Genomic DNA, 20708 nt, shown 5'->3' with positions numbered 1-20708 from the left:
ACCATAATGGCAAACTACACCAGCTCTTCACTGTGAGCAGCATTAATAATATTTAAGTTAATGAATTAACATCTAAGTAACGCTGACTTGTACATACATCATAGCAGTAAAAACTCTTGTAACAACTGCACTACAACATTTTGGCTACGAGTGTGTGCTTAGATAATCTCTGTGAGCGTTTGTGTGCTCAGCATGTGGCACGTGCTTTGTACATTTGCCTGGCTTAGTGCCATTTAATTCACCCTCCCCAACTACAGTATAAAGCCACGTGCATGCTGCCCCAACAGTCACGTTAGGTAATTAGAAACTAAACTGGGTTTTATTACAGCCCACCACCAAGACTGTTCTCCAATTATGTTTTTTTCCCTGAGATTTATCTCGTGTATCACATGATACGAGTTACTGGTGATCTTTGAACATAATATACACGTGCAACCATTGTGAATGAAAGGAAGGAGGAATATAATTTGACATCATGTCTGTTAATTGTCTTAATAAGCATATGAGGTCACACTGCATCTACCAATTAAAAGGCTGCACAGGATATGGAAGCTTACACTACATGATTCTGTGTATAAAATTGATCTGTCATTCAAGGGGAAGCTGTTACAGTGCTTGACTATGATATAAAATTATATGTCATTTACCTCATAGGAAGTAGTGTCTTATAATTTTATTCTACTGTATTCATTTTAATTCCCCATATACATAATAAAAATATATACAACATGCATATGCACATGTGAGTACCATTAATTGGAGAACTTATTATGGAAGGATTATGGTTTTAACATCTACCGGGTGTTCTTTTTTAGAAATTACTGAGCAATATAAGACTGGAATTACCCTTGTCCAATTTTGCAGAAACTAGTCTAAAAGGGCATGGAAAACATGACCACGGGAAAATCTGTGAAAATTGCTGTGCCCTTGTAAAGGGCAAGTTGACAGAACAAACCAGCCAGTCCTCAGACTACAAAGCATTTTGGCTAATTTGTCCTTATATAGTCTTCTTAAGTGCCAACAGGTGGTTAATCATATTACCTGATACAGGTCATCACACTCCCGTTCGAGTGTGATGGTCTCTGGCTGTCTGTGCTGCTGGATTATATGAGCTTCTTTTTTAAAATTCTGAATACACGCTACTCTCAGGAACCAACTACTGATTGAATTTCTCAAAACTAAATCAAGAGCAAAGCATCAAAAACAAGGTCGATGTTGTAGGTCAAGTAGTGCAGTTCTGTTAATCAAGGTTTAAGACACAGTACACAGTCTTCTTCTTCACTCCTGGAACACTCACTGGTGTACTGTGAAAACACCTTTGTAAACCCATTAAGATTTCTAGATACACTGATTGTAACCACGCACTAGGGTGTCATTTAAAATGATTAAAAATCGGAATTGCGGACATTGCAAAGCCACATTTATCAGTAACTGCTGGGTAATTATGTCATGTCTACAAATTGGCTGCAATCAAAAAAATATCTGCAATTAACAATATTAGAAATCACAGCCCCATAAAATACAGTCATGCGCAGAAAAAAGGGGTTTAGCAAAGGTAAATGTGAAGTAACTGCCTTTTTTTTTTTCCTGAGGAATTTTGACCCACCTCTCTTTACCATGTTCCCACAGTTCATTGAGCTTTGCAGGCATGTATTTGTGTGCAGGTCTCTCAAGGTCTTGTCCTGGCATTTCAGCAGTGCTGATGTTCTGGACTGACACCTTGTTGCTGCAGTCTTTAAGGTACTGAATTGTATATTTGAAGCTGATCATTATCCTGTTGCATGACCCAATTTTAGCCAAGCTTTAGCTGTCAGACAGATGTCCTCATATTTGACTCTAGAATTGCTTAGTATGCAAAGGAGTTCATGTTTGGCTCAATGACTGTAAAGTGCTTCGGTCATGCGGCTGCAAAACAAACCCAAATGTTCTTGCATCCACCACTGTCCTGACAGTTGGTATGAGGTGTTTGAATTTTGCCAAACATGCCTCTGTGCATTATGCTCTCGTCTGTACAAAACACATTGTTCCAGAAGTCTTGTGATTTGTGCAGATGCAACTTTGCAAACATAAGCCATTTTTGATTTTGCTTTTTAGAGAGACATTACTTTTCCCCAACAACCCTTTCAAACAAACCATGTCTGTTCATTTTCTTTTTAATTGTGATGTCATGAACTTTGATATTTAACATGCTAACATATGGCTTTACAGTCACCAATTCTTTGACTTGGTGCAGTTTCTCTGAGTATTGCACAGTCTGGCTTTAGGGTGAATTTGTTAAGTTGTCTGTTTCTGGGAAGATTGGCGACTATCTTGAGTGATTTTCACTTCTGAACAAACTTTCTCACAGAAAGTTTTGTGAGCTGATTCACATTTGTCCAATGTTCTGCTCAAGTAAAGGCAGAAATGTTTGTTTATATGTAATTATAGAGTCTCGATTTCTTCATACTGCACATTGCCTGAATTCACTGCATGAGTGTAAACTACACATGCATGCACAGGCTGAGCCCGTTTCTATGGAAACCTGGAACATAACTAAAAGTAGATTCTGTTTAATACAGAGCATAGCTGAGGATGGAAGGAACTAGTGTAGTACACACCTGAGAAAGCATTGCTGTAGTACCGTGACAGCGTTTGCATGATATCTTTGGAGTGCTGTGTCCAGGGTGCAATCTTGCGGTAAGTCTTGACCCTGTGCACGAGCTGAGAGCCCCCGTACTGCAGTGACAGAGTGTCTCCATGGTCTTCATACAACTCCTCAAACAACCTGAACAGCACAAAAGAAAAAATGTCATCAATTCGCAAGGGCAAATAAAACTGTGATTCTTTTATTATTTTGGTGATCTGGACTTTTGGAGGATTATTTTTTGGAAAAAAAGAGGAAAAAAAAAAAAGTAATCTGAAATTAAAAATACCTCAAATGATTGGGTCTGTATTTTGTGCTTGTTTCTTTGTATGTGTGCAACAGTGATTAACTACTAGAGAGCTATGAGTCATATTAAGTGGTGTTAATGTGCTGTTCTAACAGCTTTCACGTTGCTTGTAAGAACGCTTTCAGTTCAAGCATGTGACAGATTCTTGTTCTCCTTGATGCACTGACTGTGGCTCATGCTGTGTTCAGATGGAAAAAAACTGAGCCTTAAGTGGCAGTTTCAAGTAAAAGTGGACAGAGACACACACTACTGACTAATGTTTGAGAATACTGAATTTAGAGCAGCAAACTTTGGGATAAAAGGTTGGAATAACTGCCATATTTGCATCTGCCAACAGGATTCCAAATAAATGAAAAAGATAAAGTTTAGTGTGGATTAGATTTTCAGGCAATTATATGAACTTTACCTCACGCAGTCAGTATCAAACTGGAGCTTGGGCTTGTCAATCATTCCCAGCGCGTAAAGCTGATAAGCCAGAGCACACTTGCCCACCATGAACTGGGCAGTATTGGTCCGGTCAAGACAATCCACACAGTTGGTCCGCAACACACCAGTCTACACATCAAGCAACAAGAGGAAAACAGCTGACTTTATAAACTACAGCCTATTAACTCAGTAGTAGTAACCATTATGATGATGACAAACAGGCAAGCCTTTTTTAAAAAAAAAAAAAAACCCATACATTTTTACAATTGTGTGCAAAAAGTTGCAAAAGACCTACCTGCAGTCGCCCAGTGGATGTTATGTGTCCACCTACATCTCCCCACCTGTAAAAATGTTACTTAATTTACTGAAGTCAATAAACAAATGGAAACAAACCGAACACGTACATTGCAATACTATTCTTCTGCAAGAACATTTTCTAATTTATTCCGGCTTCAGTATGATGAAACTGCGATGATAACTGTCATCACAGTGACTCTCACCATTACGAGGATGAACATAATGGAATGGGTGCAGACACAGCAAAGGCACCCTGACACAATGAACCCCCATCAGGAGTGCAAGTACAGAAGAAAATGTTCAGCAGACAAATTGTAATACCCAGAGATGGTAAATTGTAAATGGCCTGTATTTATATAGCGCTTTAATAGTCCCTAAGGACCCCAAAGCACTTTACACATCCAGTCATCCACCCATTCACACACACATTCACACACAGGTGATGGCAAGCTACATTGTAGCCACAGCGTTTGGGGCGCACTGACAGAGGCGAGGCTGCCGGACACTGGCGCCACCAGGCCCTCTGACCACCACCAGTAGGCAACAGGTGAAGTGTCTTGCCCAAGGACACAACGACCGAGATTGTCGGAATCGGGGCTCGAACCGGCAACCTTCCGATTACAAGGCGAACTCCCAACTCTTGAGCCACGATCGCCCAGAGATAAAAAGTGGAAGTCATGTTCACATTTACACTGCTGTAGTACTTTCTGTGCAAAACCAAGAAAAGTTATACTGACCCCTAGAAAAAAAAAAAAGTTACAGTATGCTTAAAATTTAGGAAAAAAAGAGATTAATTCTCGGTTATTTTGTTAACGTGAAGTCAGAAAGAGGCAAGCAACTAGAGTGCTAGTTGCTAATAGTTTTTGTTTTTTTTACATGAATGTTAATAAACAGGACACCAATCTACTGATTAGTGAACTTGTTAGTAGGTAGATATTGTGTTACTTGGTGCCAAGCTGAACCATCCAGTAGCTGGCCGTTTCTTTACACTTCACTGTGTAGACCAGTGGTTCTTAACCTGGGTTTGATCGAACCCTAGGGGTTCGGTGAGTCGGTCTCAGGGGTTCAGCAGAGCCTCTGCTGCGACATGCACGGCTCATTTTGTTCACCAGTAAAAAACATATGTATGTCTTGAATTTGAAAAAAATCATATTTTATTTTTCACTAAAGAGGGGTTCAGTGAATGCGCATATGAAGCTGGTGGGGTTCGGTCTCTCCAACAAGGTTAAGAACCACTGGTGTAGACCTTGCTAGTACCAGTTTAGACCCTCTTTTGCTTTCAGAACTGCCTTAATTCTTCATGGTTTCATAGATTTAACAGGGTCGTGGAAACATTCCTCAGAGATTTTGGTCAATATTGACACGATAACTTCACACGATTGCTGCAGATCTGTCCGCTGTACATCCATTATGCAAATCTCCCACCACATCCCAAATGTACTCTTTCAGACGACGAAGATCTGGTGACTGTGGAAGCCACCTGAGTACAGTGAACTCACTGCCATAATTAAGAAACCAATTTGAGATGGTCTGAGCTCTGTGACATGGTGCATTATCCTGCTGACAGCAAATATGTACACTGTAATTATAAAGGGATGGACATGGTCAGCAATAATATTCAGGCAGACTGTGGGATTTAAACAATGCTCTAAATCACTTTTCTTCCCCAGTCATGATGCTCATTTTAAACATCATGACTCGGGGATGTGTTGAGTCACATTATTTGTTACACCTGTTCAACTCAAAGTGGCCACTAAGTTTATATTTAAACTCTAATATTTTCATTTTTAATCTTTTTATTCACCTCAAATAGTCAAGGCTCTAAAAATGTTTAGTTTTCTCCTTTCTGCCTCCCTTCAGGGGTTCCACAGCAGATCCTCTGTCCTCATCTTATCCTTAATATCCTCTTCTGTCACACCAACCCTCTGAAAGTCCCCCTTCACTACATCCATGAACCTCCTTCTGTGGTCTTCCTCTTTTCCTATGCGTGGCAGCTCCATCGTAAACATCCTTTGTCTAGTATATCCACTATCTCTCCTCTGCACATATCCAAACCATCTCAGCCTTGCCTCTCTAACCTTGCCTCCAAACCAACCTGAGTTTTCTCTCTGTAAGTGAATGACAATTATTTAGTTTTAGATTTTTAAGTGGAGTTTCTAACTTTGGACTCCGTCTTGCTTTTCCTTATTCCATTTCAATTCTCTACCACTCTCATTCGACACTTTCTTTTTAAAAGGGAAAAACAGCAAATAAAGAAAATCACCCTTTGACGAAAGGCAGACTAAATTGTACAAAAGCAGAAATCAATCAATGCGAAACCCCAGTAATTCTGAATTTTTCCTTGTGAGCTGTGGATATTGACGTTTTAAAACACATTTTATCATCTCTGAATAAACTCTTTGACCCACTTTAAAATCAATCAGCAGCTGTAGCTAAAGTATGCATCAAAGTACAAAGTCTGAATGCAGTGAGATGGAAACGTCAGACAAACGTGTAAATGATAAGAACAAGGCAGCGTTATCAAGACTTTGTAAATATCTTCATTATCCATGACCCAATTCCTGCATGTGATGAATGCTACAGGTGTCATACCTGATTGCACAAACAAACATAACACCTACCAGTGTATGTGTGTGTGTGTGTGCATGCGTGCGTGCGTGCGTGCGTGCGTGCGTGTGTGTGTGTGTAGTTGGGAGAGCATGTGGCTGAGCGTATGAGTCCTTAAAGCAAAGAAAGTGTGATAGCTTACGTAATGCAAAAGAAAGGGTAATAAATATGTGCTCTGGCATGGTCGTTGGGTTATGTAACAGAATGGTAATGGTGGGTAAAAGCGATTAAATCATCCAGACAGTAGAAGAGCCAGGCACTATGTACATGGATGGCAATCTACTCAGCTCATTAGCAGAAATTTCGATGTAATACAACTGCCATCAGGCATAATTTCCATTAAGAATTCATATGTGGAGAGTTTCAAAATCAAGCAAGTGTCGATAAGTGTGATCATGAATATGGAAAATTACAAAACCTTATAATTTACGAAATTTGTGGAAAACATCCGATTTATAAATCTAAAAAAAGACACTATTGTGGGTTCGTTTTCTTATAGTTTTGTGTCACGTGATGCGTAACTTGTAACCCGCTCATATTCAGATTCGTTAAACAGCTTCCATTTTACTTATTAGTTTGCTTCAAATAAAACTGAAACAGTAACAGATGTGTTTGTTTTGCACATGGGGCTGACTGAAAGTTTTAATTCTTGTCGAGCAGTGTGTCTTTTGGCCTTCTCTGTTTTAAAGGGGGAGAAAAAGAAGCAATCGAATAGGATTTAAAAAAAAAAAAAAAAAGTCTCACCTTTCATCTGGTCTGAGAGTGTGACAGTAGAAGTCAGAGCGATTAATGAAGAAACCCGTTCGCTTGACCACGTTCTCTGCTATCATACTCAGACGGTCGAGAACATTGCACAACTTGCTGAGACAGAAAGAGAAAGATTGGAAATGTCATTTTAACTCACTAAAGAATAAATCATTTTAAAAAATGGATGTGCCTGTAGAAGCTCATTCATCAAATTTTATATCCAAGTCCCTAGACTTTAACATCTCTATTCTTTGCTCCCAAAAGGGCTCAAGTTAAATTGTCAAGATCTCATATGAGCGTATCAGAAACAATGAGAAGGTCTGGAAATGAATAATGTCAATATTTGAATCCAGAGAAGTTTCAGAGTATCCCAGATAGCTGCTTTGAGCTGCTCTTTAACATGTCTGTCCGGAACTTCCCAAAATTCCTCTATAACAATGTGAGAGGAATTTCAAGCGGTTTCAGAATGATAAAGTCACATAGAAAATGTTTACTTCAAGTTATTGCTGCTAAATATTGGTTCTACAAGCTACTAAATCACAGGATGTACTTAGTTTTTCACAGTGACTCTGATATTCCTGATATACCACTTTCACAGTAATGGGGTGGACATGGGGGTCACAGTGACTTTGATATTTGACTGCTTACAGGCATACAAACGTGTCCAAAGGTTCAATTTTCTCTTTATGTAATGTGCTTACGTCACACCGTGATATTTTTCCCCTTTCAAAGTAAGCTTCTTATTTTGTTGGTAAAAACATAATAAAACTGCACCTTAAAGATATTCTGTGCACTAGTATTTGTCAATACCTCTTGGTGTAGCGGGCCATGTCCCAAGCGATATAGTCTATGCAATGGGAGGGAGGGAGGAACTGATTCAAGTTGACCACAGCACGGTACAGCTCCTCACTCAGAATCTTCTCATGTTTCCTTTTTTCACGTTTCTATAGCACAACAAAGAGATGCACACATGTATGTATGATTCTATCAAACGTCAACTTAAGTATTACATTAAGGTGGCCTTGATAGTACAGTCACAATAGTATCTGAGTTCTTTGAAAGGTTTCCATTAGGGATGTAGTCAGACGTGTAACAGATTCTGCGTTTTCCTTTGAAGTATTAATCAACATCCATTCATGTCTTTTACACAGTGACCTCAGAGAACACAAAGCTGCAAGATGCAATTTACAGGGATCGAGCACAGTAGAATATATGTAATAGAAACCACATGATGCAGGCCAAGGACATCCTAGTCTACTAAAATTAACCTAAAAATGAAAATTAAAGGTGAAAAAAATATTTTAATTAAACAAAAATAAAAACAAAACTTTCACAAGCAAAAGAAATAACAACCAGAAAAAAAGGGGTTATGTTTTGTGTGTAAAATAATAAAACGAGCGGTCCACACACGCACACGGGTACTTTGATAAATATAGGGTATACCTATGGTATTAATTGATATCAATTTGAAACTCCTACATTGCTTTGATCACAAATTATCCCATTCACAAACTTGGGTGTCCACGTCGCCTGACCTCTCACCTGCCTGGCAGGGCGATGATACCCCATGAACCTTTTATGGCTGAGGGACAAAAACAAAAAACAAAAAAACAAAAAAACAGTAAAACATTTAGAAATTTTGTCCAAGGTAATATTTAAAAATATCTTTCCCCTGCCTTTTACTTCAGTTATGCTTTGTGGCCTTAAGAACTGTTGGTCAGCATCTGGCAACCAACCTGATGGGTTTCCTAGCTCACTAGGAAAAAAAATGATGGGCAACAACATCAATCTGCAAAATCAATTGAATCACCTTTCTTCCCCCTTCTTGAACTTTGACCATCTTGACTACATGCCTAAATGCATTGCTGTCATATGACTGAATGAATACGTGTACAGCTGAATACATGTGCCTAATAAAATGGCCAGTGAGTGCAACTGTACGTGTCACATCAGTTAATTACTTTCAATTACAAAATACTTTTAAATTTTACACCATCAAATTTGCTGTATCTTTGGCGAGCAAACATGGGGGAACAACATTATAGTGATTATAAATCTTGCCTCTCATTTTGTCCTAATCAGTAAGTGAAAAAAAATCTCAAAAGAATCAAAGAAATTATTCTTTTTCAACTAAAATGCATGAACTCATAATCCTTCTATGTGATCTGTAGTCACACTATCCATTAAGCTATTTCCACATGAACTCCACTGTAGCTTTATGACTGATCACCCAGGGTGATAATCAGCTTGGACGCATCATTTAGCAGCTCACATCGCCATTCAAACACCCAGCAGTGGCAAAGCACCACAGCAACCAGTCAAATTACCAGCACATTTCCTCGACCATTCAGCAGAGCGTGTCATACAGGCAGACACGTACACACTCTCGGTCACACTTTCTGAGCACAGATGAGATACTACAAGTACAGTACACGTGAACAAACACTCAGAACAGCAGACTTGTATTGTTCACAGGTATAAACAAGCTTAAAAAAAGGCCACAATAATGTTGAGGTGCAAAAGTGCAGTCGCAGATCACGAATGATAACATAAAACAGTCACACATGCACATGGACGTACGGGAGTGGGCTCAGTGACGTATTAGTGACGTTAATGAACATTGTAATAATATGGATGTATATTTTACCACAATGGTTTAATGGGTTTCATGTTTTTCTGTAAGGTTACAATCCAAATTATATATCTAAGTGTACAGAGTACAAGGTATCCTGAACAAGTCAATCACATGCTTGACCATGTGCGCCTTTACGCCTGCTTTCTTACATGCTGGGATACATGCATTAGCCCTTGCCAAAATGATGCACATATAAAAGAGTTTGAAGGGCCAGCATGGCCCATGCCACCTCCATTAAGGGATAGATGGCAGTGGGTTTTATGGTTAAATGCCATTTCCTTCCTCTTCCTGTCTCTCTGGGATAATCTCGAGGGGGTATTGTGTTAGCAGGGGGTCCCCTGCTTTGTTCCCCACAGTCTGCGAATTTCACATGGCTGTGGCTTGTGCACACCTCTGAGCTCTGTGATTGGTTCCTCATCTCACAGTTCCCCTTGTGAGTGACAACGTGAGCTGGAGACCCAAGCTACGGAGTATATGGCTGTGTGCTCAACATAAAGTAACTGTGATGCACACAAGGATAAATCTGCAGCATGAAGCAAGATAAACCATTTTATAATCTTCATAATTTATAATGAAACTTAATCATCTTGCTTTTTTTAACTGACAGCAGTTTAAATGAATTATAATAATTTTTCAGCAAAATAATGTGGAAGGCATAATGTGGTGAAAGCTAGGTGTGTCTTATCAAATGTGCTTGTGCGTGTTGGTATGCTTGTGTTTCCAGAACAATGCAGAAGCAGATCAATATTCAAGGCAGCTTTTCAACTGCTTGTAATCAGCAAGCACTCAGAAAATCTCCTGTGACTATAACCGCTCCACAGCAACACCTAACGCACCAATATCAACAGAGTGCTTGACAAATTACAGTCGTGCCCTGCACTATCATTTTAAATAGCTCCCTCTTGAGTGATCACACAGGAAAGTTATATTTGATCTAAAGATATGCCTGATGCATATATAATCCTTAGCCATTTTTGTCTCTTTCAGTTTTTAGAAACATGTGCTGTACTGAGAGTATTGGCAGGGACTAGAAAGAGAGGCCATATTTCTCCCACATTAGCTTCTCTTCATTGGCTCCCTGTTAAATCCAGAATCTAATTTAAAATCCTTCTCCTCACTTACAAGGTCTTCAATAACCAGGCCGCATTTTATCTTAAAGGCCTCCTAGTACCATATCACCACAATAGAGCACTTTGCTGTCAGACTGTGGGCTTACTTGTGGTTCCTAGAGTATTTAAAAGTAGAATGGGAGGCAGAGACTTCAGCTTTCAGGCCCATCTTTTGTGGAAAGAGCTCCCAGTTTGGATTCAGGAGACAGAGACAGACACCATCTCTACTTTTAAGATTAGAAGATTAGGCTTAAAACTTTCCTATTTGATCAAGCATATAGTTAAGGCTGGATCAGGTGACCCTGAATCCTTATGCTACTATAGGCCTAGCCTGCGGGGGTGGGGGGGTGGGGTGGGGGGTTCCCCATGAATCATTGAGTGTTTGCTCTTCACTCACCTCTTTTTCGCCATCTATGTCTTTATACACCACTCTGCATTTATCATTAGTCTCTGGCTCTACTCCCACAATGTGTCTTTGTCTTTTCTTCCTCCCCTCACCCCAAACCAGTGACGGCTGCCCTCTTCCTGGTTCTACTTGGTTTCTTCCTGTTTAAAAGGATTTTTCCTTCCCACTGTTGCCAAGTGCTTGCTCATGGGGAGGATTGTTAAGGTTTTCTCTGTATTATTTTAAGCTGTTTACCGTACAATATAACGTGCCTTGAGGTGACTGTTTTTGTGATTTGGCACTATGTAAATAAAAATGATTTTAAACTTTATTGAACTGAAATTTGATATACAGAAAATAAAATGTAGATAAATTAGCAGAAGACAACATGAGCTGCGTATTTACGTATTTCCCATTATTGCATTGCTTCTCTGAAGCATTGTACTGCAGATGTGCCCTAAAGAAGGTGCAAAGTGCTAATAAACTGTAGCACTGGAAAAAATTTAAGTGTGAACTCTCTAGCCTTAGAATGAATTCTCAGCTACATCAGCCATTATTTAATAACTAAGAAGTTTAAAGTCTGCATTCTTGCATAACTCTATGGAGATGTGATTTTAATTATATCACAAGAATTTATGTAAATAGTAAATAGCTTGTAAGTGGTTTTATTACTGAATGACTGTATTTTTGTGTCATTAAACAAATTTTGGAATACTTATTTCAGCACTGGAATGACCTCCCTACCTTGACCAAGTTGAGGATGATGATGGGTGAGCCAAACCGCTGCAGCATCTGGTCAAAATGGAGGCCAGCTACATAGGCGTATGGGTCAGCTTGGTCCACTGCAAAATTAGACAGAAAAAATATTTTAATGGTTAAATATTTAAGGGTCCCCACAAGAATATAACACAACTTTATTGACCTCAATATAAATTATCTTTCAAAACAATATTGCATATTGTCACAGCTTAGGTAAAAGTAGCAACAACACTGAGAGACCTACATCACCACCACCCCCAAAGATCACTATAGTGGAACACTTGCTCTAGCTGCTATGAAAAAGAAGTTATCTGACTCACTTGATTAAATGTTTAAATTCTTATCCATCACACATCACTATGATAGAGCCATCGGCTGTGTTGTGCCTGCATGACTGAGCATGCGTCACGGCATGACATGACAAAGAGATCTGATAGGTCCTAGACTCCTTCTACTGCATTAAAATGTTCTAAAAGATGCATCAAAAGTCAAAACAAAAAAATAACTTTAAAATAATTTTACTAAGAAGTATTCCTGATATAGAGAGCAATACCTCTACGGAACCCTGGCATAACATCATGGAGTAAATCCAGGATTTACAAGAAGGGATACAAACAATTTAGACCAAGCCCAATTCTGCATGTGTTTTTAAAAATATTTTTGCTACATGAAGGGCTTAAGAAATGTATTAGACCAGCACCCAATGTTTTTTTATGTCACAACTGCCATTAATTAACAGTACTGGTAATTACCAAAATCATCTTTTATGTTTTTGTAATGGTTAATACACCTTTGTGTGCAAGCTCTTTAATTGAAATTATACTTTTCATGGCGAAATTTAATTATTGTTGTTATCCATTAATTTCCAAATTAACTGGTTTACAATTAAAAAACAGAAAACAATAAAGCACATAATTTTTTTGATTAAAATGTAAAAGTACTTGATTAGATTTCACTCCAATTTTTATGTAGTCTTATTTGTAATAAAACAAGTATTCTTAACATTTTTTGTATCTATACTTTTCTTTTTGAGTTTAAAACTTTTCCACATGACTATTTTAACAGATGACCTTTAGCACTGCACTGAACCTTTGCATTTTCATTTTTCTATTAAATCTTCATTTTTAAAAGCACATTTACAGCTTCTACTTGCCACTAATGCTCAACCCCACACCTGCACACATGTTGCCAAATTGGACTAGTGCGGCTGCCAGAAAGGAGACTTAAGAAAATAGGTCAGATCGTGCTGCAGTTCATCCCACAGAGCTGCTTGCGTGTCAGAACTGATAAATTAAATGTCACCTTTTTCAGCTTCTCACCAAAACCATTTAATCTTCATGTTTTCCACTGCTCACACCTCAAAGGATGATAGTTTATGTAAAGTGCTTGTGCACCTTGGGAAGGGAGTTTGGATAATGACATTGACCACTGAAGGAAAGTCACCAACTAAGGTCATCTCCTAAATGATTCAATTATGCAATAATGAGTCTTGACATATCAGAGATGGGGCAAGGAGTGATGCATTGTGTAATATAGACCCTCTCTACTCTGCATGCACTGAGTCCAGTATGTCTCTTAGCTACGTTGTTGACCTAGATTCAGCTACGACAATGGGGCTTGGATGTTTGTGATCCCTTTAAAATTTCAGCAGAAAAACAGAAAAAATATCAACTGATTTCCACATAGGTCCTAAAAGTAAGTAAAGAGAACCCAACTAAACATATGTGACAAAAATGTCACATCATTTATTTATTAAGGACATTGATCCAATACCCAAAAGTGCATTTTAAGCTCTTCAAACCACTTCAAGTATTCTAAGATTTGTTCTGTTTTTGATTAGAGTCAAGTCAATTTGATGCCCTGGGTAAAATTTAGATTTTGGTCCAATCAATAAACGGGTGTATAGCCTACCACAGAGATTTTTTTTTGAGCAACATAAGTGACCTGGAGATGGATGGTTATTTAATATGAAAGGTGAAGTTCCACAACAATAACCTATATTATTAAATAGAAACAAATTAAACTGATTTTTGAGTTTCATTTTTTGTACCATCAATGAAAGCAAGCTATACTGGCATATCAATAATTTATTTAAATATAATTTTTCTACAAGCATTTATGCACCAGTGAAGATGTCTTTCTCTTCAGTCAATAACAAAGCAACATTTTCCTCGTATTAAACATGGGCTAATGTGAGCAGGACAGCTGTTTAGTTTCACTAAACTCAAAATCAGGCAGGTTCGGGAAGCACAAAGATGTGAAATGTACAAAAATAAAGTGCAGCTGGAATGAATAATGAATAATTTAGAAGTAATTTTAATTTTAAAATTGATCTTAAAACTGTTTTTCATTATTAAAAATGAAATCCCCAGTAATAGTAGACCTATTGGGAACAGGATTAAAGACTCCACAAACTAAACTACTATTTTGCGTCAACCGCTTAATTAGATGGCATATTACTTCTCCTCAGTGGAGGCAAAAATATGATGGAGGGGAAAAAGTATGCCATGCACTGAGAAAACAGTGTTAACACACGTAAACAGGTCAAATGTTAAACTGATGGTGGAAGGGTTGGGGAAACATTTAGGAAATGTCAGATAAGGACCGTCTTAAAGGATCAAAGTGGAAGCAGGACGATGAGGAAAGATGACACACAGAGGGATCTTAGGGACATGCTCAGTGTCTATCTTTCACAGGTAAATGTCACCTGAGGATGAATTAAAGGGCAAACCAAAAGAAAAAAAGATTACAATCTAATACAGGCATTGTACACATGCAAACACCAGTCTATTCCTGTGTGTATACCCCCACACACAGAGCTGTCCTCACCGTCAGTCTCAGTACCTAATCACCTCCCTCTGGCCACGGCTTTGTGTTTTTATCCTGCTTATAATGAAATAGGATGGATAAAAAGCTGAAGCCAAAAGGGGCCATCCTGCCTTCACAGTCTTATTTTTTTTTTATCTTTTGCCAATAGTTGAAAGGAATGGCCTCAGTATACTCTACATATATTCTCTTATTTTAATATAGCTTTCCTTCAATGACTTATTTCTTCTGAAGCATCAAAAGACAAAAATAATACATATACAGTTCACCACATGTTACATATTTCAGCCTACAACAAAAGCTGCTGATGCTGAAGTGTAAAGAAGAAATCTTACATCGTATTGGGGGTTTTGGCATCATGGTGGAAATGTCCTGGGACCAGTAGAGTGGGACGGAGCCTCGCACCTGGACATATGAGGAGTAACTGCCTGCTGTGAAAGACATAACTGAGGCATCATGGACGACCTGTTCAGTCTCTACCTCATTTGCCACATCCCCCTGAAAAAAACAAAACGAACAAAAAATGAGAAAAGCAAAAAAGAAATGACAAACTTCGGCATGATTGGGAAACCCAAGAATATGTCTTTAGAGAACATAAAACAATTATTATAATACAATTATATAAATCTTTATATAAATCTTTTTGTAGTCTACAGGAATAGTTCTTCAGGCTTGTTGAAGAACATTCAGAGCTCTTCTTTGGGTGTTCGCTGTGTTATGTTCTGTAAGGATGACCTCACATTACTGGTACTTCAGTAATGTTAAGGTCCGGGCTCTGGGGCTATCCATGATGTTTTTCTACCCAGGTATGTTTTCACTGCATTAGCAGTGTGTTTGGGATCATTGTCATGCTAAAAAAAATGAAGCCGTTGCCAATCAGATGCTTTCCAGATTGTATTGCATGATGGATCCAAATAACATAGCACTTTTCTGTGTTCATAATACCACCAATTTTGACACGATGACTAAAATGCACCATTTCTATTGCTATTTTTCCTCTAATTTAGCTCTAATTCACTTCTTTTTTTTTACTGACTCTTGTGCTGCTGTACCATGTGAATTTCCCCACTGTGGGATTGATAAAGTCTATGTTCTTCATCTAACATTCTAATATAAGACTTCTAACACTCGGTCTGCAATTACCTTCCTCATTCTAAGTCTTCCTACTACAGTCATGTGAAAAGTAAATACTAGAAATTGTTGGCGGAGTTTTTTGTTACATATCTGGACAAGCAAACACTTCATCTTCTTTGAAACATTCCCTACAGAAAAAGAGGCTATAACTGAACAACATCACATCTCAAAGACACTCACTCCCATTCCAAAAGGAGAAAGTGTGTCCAATTAACCCCCTGTGATTAACCTGAGTCATCTCAATCTGTTTTGTGGCCCTGATGCCACCCTCTACTATCTGTTCCTCCGAGTTACCCTGGTAACTTCTGTACCTCACAGTTGGCTCCCCTTTTGAGGAAACGGGTGCCAGCAAATTTGCTGGAGCGCCTGGCAATCAGGGTGATGTGAACCGGTCGGCCGTAGATCAGAAGTTCTGTAGGTGTTGGGTAAAGGAAAAATAATAATAATACCAATATAGACCTAACAGCCTAACAATAACCTGTGGAAACAAACACATATTATTAGTAAAATGTAAAGAAAATTTTGTTTCATTTATAGCAGTCATGCTTTGACATTAGCTCTTAATGATGACAGTTTCACTTGTAGTTAGAATATGAACCTGGGAAATATATTTATTTCCGATTTCTCCCACCTCTATCAATATTAAGAAACCAATAAGAAACCTTACGTAAAGGTCGTGATTGAACCGCTCCACATCTTTTTTAGTGCATTTATGTGTCTTCCCATCTGCTAAAAGGTTTTGCATATTTCCTATCTGGTGAGTCTCCTCTTGTTGCACCCAGTGGCCCTTTCATCCACTCAGAAAAGAGGACTGAATGCCAAACAATTTCCAGGAATTTGATAAACTCAAAACACCCACACACTGCCACAGCGGCAGCAGGCTGCCTAAAGAGGGAGACAACAGCGACAGGCCTGATTGCATATTAGGTTATTGCACTTCTGTGTTTATTGGCAGAAGACTCACAGAACTTAGCTAAAGACAAAAAACAAGATAAATCTGGTTTGAAAGCATTTGTATATTGAACATCCATTAACATTATTAATATTGGCTGAACAAAGATAAGGAAACATTGCTTAACGAGACACAATGGTGAATGACTAAAATTTGAAAACTGAACCTGAGGCTGACTTTTACTCTCATAAATCAGAGGTAATCAAGTGCAAAGTCCCTGTGCAGCAGTTACCCATGCATCAATACCACAAAAAATAAATAAATAAAAAAATCCAGGAGAAATTATTAATGGAGAGACAATTCGCTGGTGTGCACTCAAAACTTCAAAGAAAATGATACTAAAGGACTGAAACTCATAAACAAACCCCCCCCAAAAAAAAGTATTCATAAATCATACAAAACACAGGCACGTCTCCAGAAAGAAGCACGTGTAACTCATCTGTTTAATATGCACAGTGTGGTTTCTCCCTGCAGATAACAGCCCGAGCACTTCTGAAAGTGCCCGTGTATGCATACCTGATATGCTCTGATATTTGCTTTGTTAAATCCCTAAAAACAAAATAATTGCTTGTGCAGTTCTGTGATGAATCACACAGTCTCTCTCACAGTGTGATCCACGTGATCTGGTGGGGGCTGAGCACAGTTCAACAAGTGGTGCTGCGAATGAGAGATGAGAAGTATCGACAAAGGATAACAATGTGAGAGTCTTCTGTAGTGTTGGGTGTAGTTTCACACAGAGTAATCAGTTATTCAATTAATTTTTCAAATAAGCAGTCCTTTACCGTTAAAAATAAATAGAAATAACAGAAGTTCCCTGTTCTTTTTGCTGTGACAAAAAGGGAAAAAAAGAAAAAAGACACAGACTCCCTGGCATGCAGCTGCATCTATGTGCTTGGTTAAAATGATCAGTGCTGACAGATGCATCCCAACAAAGTCTCAACATGGCACTAACTTTATTGCTTAAAAGAATGCACTAGAGCTGCAGTCCCCAACCTTTTTTGCGCCACGGACCAGTTTAATGTCAGACAATATTTTCACGGACCGACCTTTAAGGTGTCGCGGATAAATACAACAAAATAAAATGATACGACCAAGACAAAAACTGTGGTATTTTGTAAATATAATAATAAACGCAAATTCATGGTGTAATTGTGTAATTGTGTAACTTTATTAGCAGCGTCCTCTTGAAATGTGCCAACAACATTGACAGCAACATCCTCCTCTCTGCCCCTTAATGCTCTCTGGTTACTATGGTAACGCGTAAATATTTCTTTCAAAATAAGACACACAACTACAACATGGGAAAAGACCCAGGGAAACCGAGTTAACAATAAAAAACCCCATAAATTTCACACCCGAGCCTCAACTCTTGCGGCCCGGTACCAAACGACTCACAGACCGGTACAGGTCCATGGCCCAGGGGTTGGGGACCGCTGCACTAAAGGTACTAACCTTGAGGATATTCTTTTATCATTTCCATAAAAAGCATAGCAAGTGTGTCATGGCAATTAAAAAGGAAACACTAAATAATTCTATAAACAGCTGATGCTCAAAGGATACTGGACTGGCCACAAAATCCATGGATTATATACATAAGCCAGTCATGATGCACTATGTCCTTGACTCGCTCCAGGAGCTTCCCGTTCCACACATACTTGTAGTAAGGCTCGTTGTAAAGGCCATAAACCACTGTAGAGAGAAAAAAAGAAGACTGAATCATTTTTCTGGACTGGTATCAGTCACGCCCATCAGACCGTAAAGATCATATTTAGTGATAGTTATATAACTGATTAATTTTATCTACTGGTATACTACAAAATATGTCATAAATGGCAAGAATATAAAAAGTATTTCCCAAATAGAGTATGTGTGACTTTAAAGGTTTAATGGTATGTTAGGTTTTAATGTAGCCACCTTAAGTTGCTGTGTCTTACTGCATTTGGATTTGTATTCAATAACTGGAAAGTATATTCTCTTGGGTTAAGATCAGCTGACTGATTTGTCCATTGAAGAATATCATAATTTCTGTGGCCTGAGAAACTCTCAGCAATATACTTTGGATCATTAATCATTTGCAGTCTGATCAGTTTTGCAGCATGTGTCTGAATCTGAGCAGAGAGTAAAACCCTGTACAATTCACAATTTATTCTCCCACTTCTATCAACAGTAACATACTATCAATAAACAATAGCGATGCTGTTTCACTAGCAATCATATATGCCTATGTCATACCATTGCCTCCACCATGTTTGTTAGATAATGTGGTATGCTTCACATCGTGAGCTCTTCATTTTCCTTCTCCATACATTTTTCTTCCTATTATTCACAAACAATTTCATCCTGGTTTACCGTGGCCAAAGATCCTGAGCAGAATATTTAGATAGTTTGTGATAAAGCCTTATCTGGCCTTCTTGTTCTTGGGTGCAACCAGTGGTCCGCACCTTTTAGTAAACCCCTTTTGGTGTGGCTGAGCTGCTCAGCGCATTCCTTGTTTTTAAGAATGTACCAGACTGTTGATTTTGGCCACTCCTAAAATTTATGCTCCCTCTCTGATAGGTTTATTTTGCATTTTTGTGGTTTTACCCCTGTACACTACCACACCATTTTTTTGAATAAATAAATAACAAATTATGGACCCAACTGTATATAATTCAGGTACAACATGCATTCCATCTCCTGACTGAAATCATAGTTTTGTGTCTCCTACTGAGCTCCTCCCCAGCCAATGCAATAAAGAAAAGAAAGGAAAGGAATATAAATAAACTCCTCTCACCTTTTGTAGGCAAACCCTCATCTTCAAAGATGTCAAAGCTGTCCTGCTTGCTCTGTGTGTGTACCTCTTCCTCAGTAGAGGAAGCTGCTGAAGACCCTTGTTCATAAGGTCTTTGCAGCAAAGTCAGGTTGTACTGCAGCGAGTGGCTCAGGTCATAGCTATAACTACAGAACACAAAAGCAAAGTCATATGAATCAAGTACAGTCTGTGCTGCACACCATTATTACATCAAGCATTACTTTATATACCTAGAGAAATTCTTTTTTTCCCCACATATTAGTAAAACCATAATGCAATGCAAATTTATAACATGAACACAATATTTTACATATCTTTCGGCAGTTATGTTGGTGTTTTAAAATACTATATAGTCAGATGAGTGATTAGCAAATCACTCATTTCAAACCTCTGAGATAATTTTCCTCATTGGAAAGGGTTTTTTCCCCTCTTATCATATTTCATACTGCAAAAACTGTTAGAAAATGATTCATATTATTAAATGAAATCTCCAGGCCATGTGCAGAGTTCCTTTCCCAACCAAGGCCACAAGGTCAAGAAATGTTTTTTAGTTGTTCCTAGCCTTCAAGCTGAGCAGGGCATCGGTACACGTGTTTAGTCTGGTGATGCGATATTGTAAAATTCAAAAGTCACTTGTACTAAATAAGCCTAGAGGGTACGTGCTGAAAGCCCCCTTGATAACAGCATTTATAATCTGACATAATTTGTGCATATACAAGTTACTGTATCCTTCTAATAGTTTGAGTTTGGAATAACAAACTGTCTTACCTGAAGTAGAAGTTGCTGGAAAGGTCCACATTCTGAAAGATCCTGAGATACCTGTAAGAAGAAATCAAACATGTATCTAAAAGCTGCTGGAAAACAAACCCAGAAAATGTGTACATCCAGTGAATCAGTTCTCATTACATCTACTGCATTCAGGTACTGTTGAATTGAAATGCACAACAATAGCAAAAACGGTAACAAAACATAGAAACATAACTTCAATGGCGCACACCCAAACCAATGAAGGTTTGGGTGTGTTTCAAGATGGCTGCTAAGCAACAAGACTTCCATTGCTGCACTTAGAAAGTTAAACTAATGAATCAAAGAGAACAAATAGTTACAACT

At 38.4% G+C, this 20708-nt stretch overlaps 1 protein-coding gene across 2 annotated transcripts in view; it reads right to left on the bottom strand.

The window, feature by feature from the left end:
• The window catches only part of fig4a (FIG4 phosphoinositide 5-phosphatase a), a 56251-nt gene that overhangs the window by 26573 nt on the left and 8970 nt on the right, over positions 1-20708 (bottom strand). For both annotated transcript variants that reach the window (XM_005454684.4, XM_005454685.4), the window contains exons 6-16: positions 20367-20417; positions 19581-19744; positions 18368-18496; positions 16167-16267; positions 15057-15219; positions 11881-11978; positions 7818-7951; positions 7005-7121; positions 3652-3697; positions 3337-3485; positions 2598-2764 (exon numbers count right to left, since the gene is read on the bottom strand). In XM_005454684.4, the coding sequence (XP_005454741.1) occupies positions 2598-2764; positions 3337-3485; positions 3652-3697; positions 7005-7121; positions 7818-7951; positions 11881-11978; positions 15057-15219; positions 16167-16267; positions 18368-18496; positions 19581-19744; positions 20367-20417 (1319 nt within the window). The remainder of the gene's footprint in view (positions 1-2597; positions 2765-3336; positions 3486-3651; positions 3698-7004; positions 7122-7817; positions 7952-11880; positions 11979-15056; positions 15220-16166; positions 16268-18367; positions 18497-19580; positions 19745-20366; positions 20418-20708) is intronic.

The sequence above is a fragment of the Oreochromis niloticus genome, linkage group LG15, assembly GCF_001858045.2.
Source record: "Oreochromis niloticus isolate F11D_XX linkage group LG15, O_niloticus_UMD_NMBU, whole genome shotgun sequence".
In the NCBI taxonomy this organism is placed as follows: Eukaryota; Metazoa; Chordata; class Actinopteri; order Cichliformes; family Cichlidae; genus Oreochromis; species Oreochromis niloticus.
The sequence above is the reverse complement of the archived record's forward strand: the minus strand, read 5'-3'. Positions and strand labels throughout refer to the sequence as shown.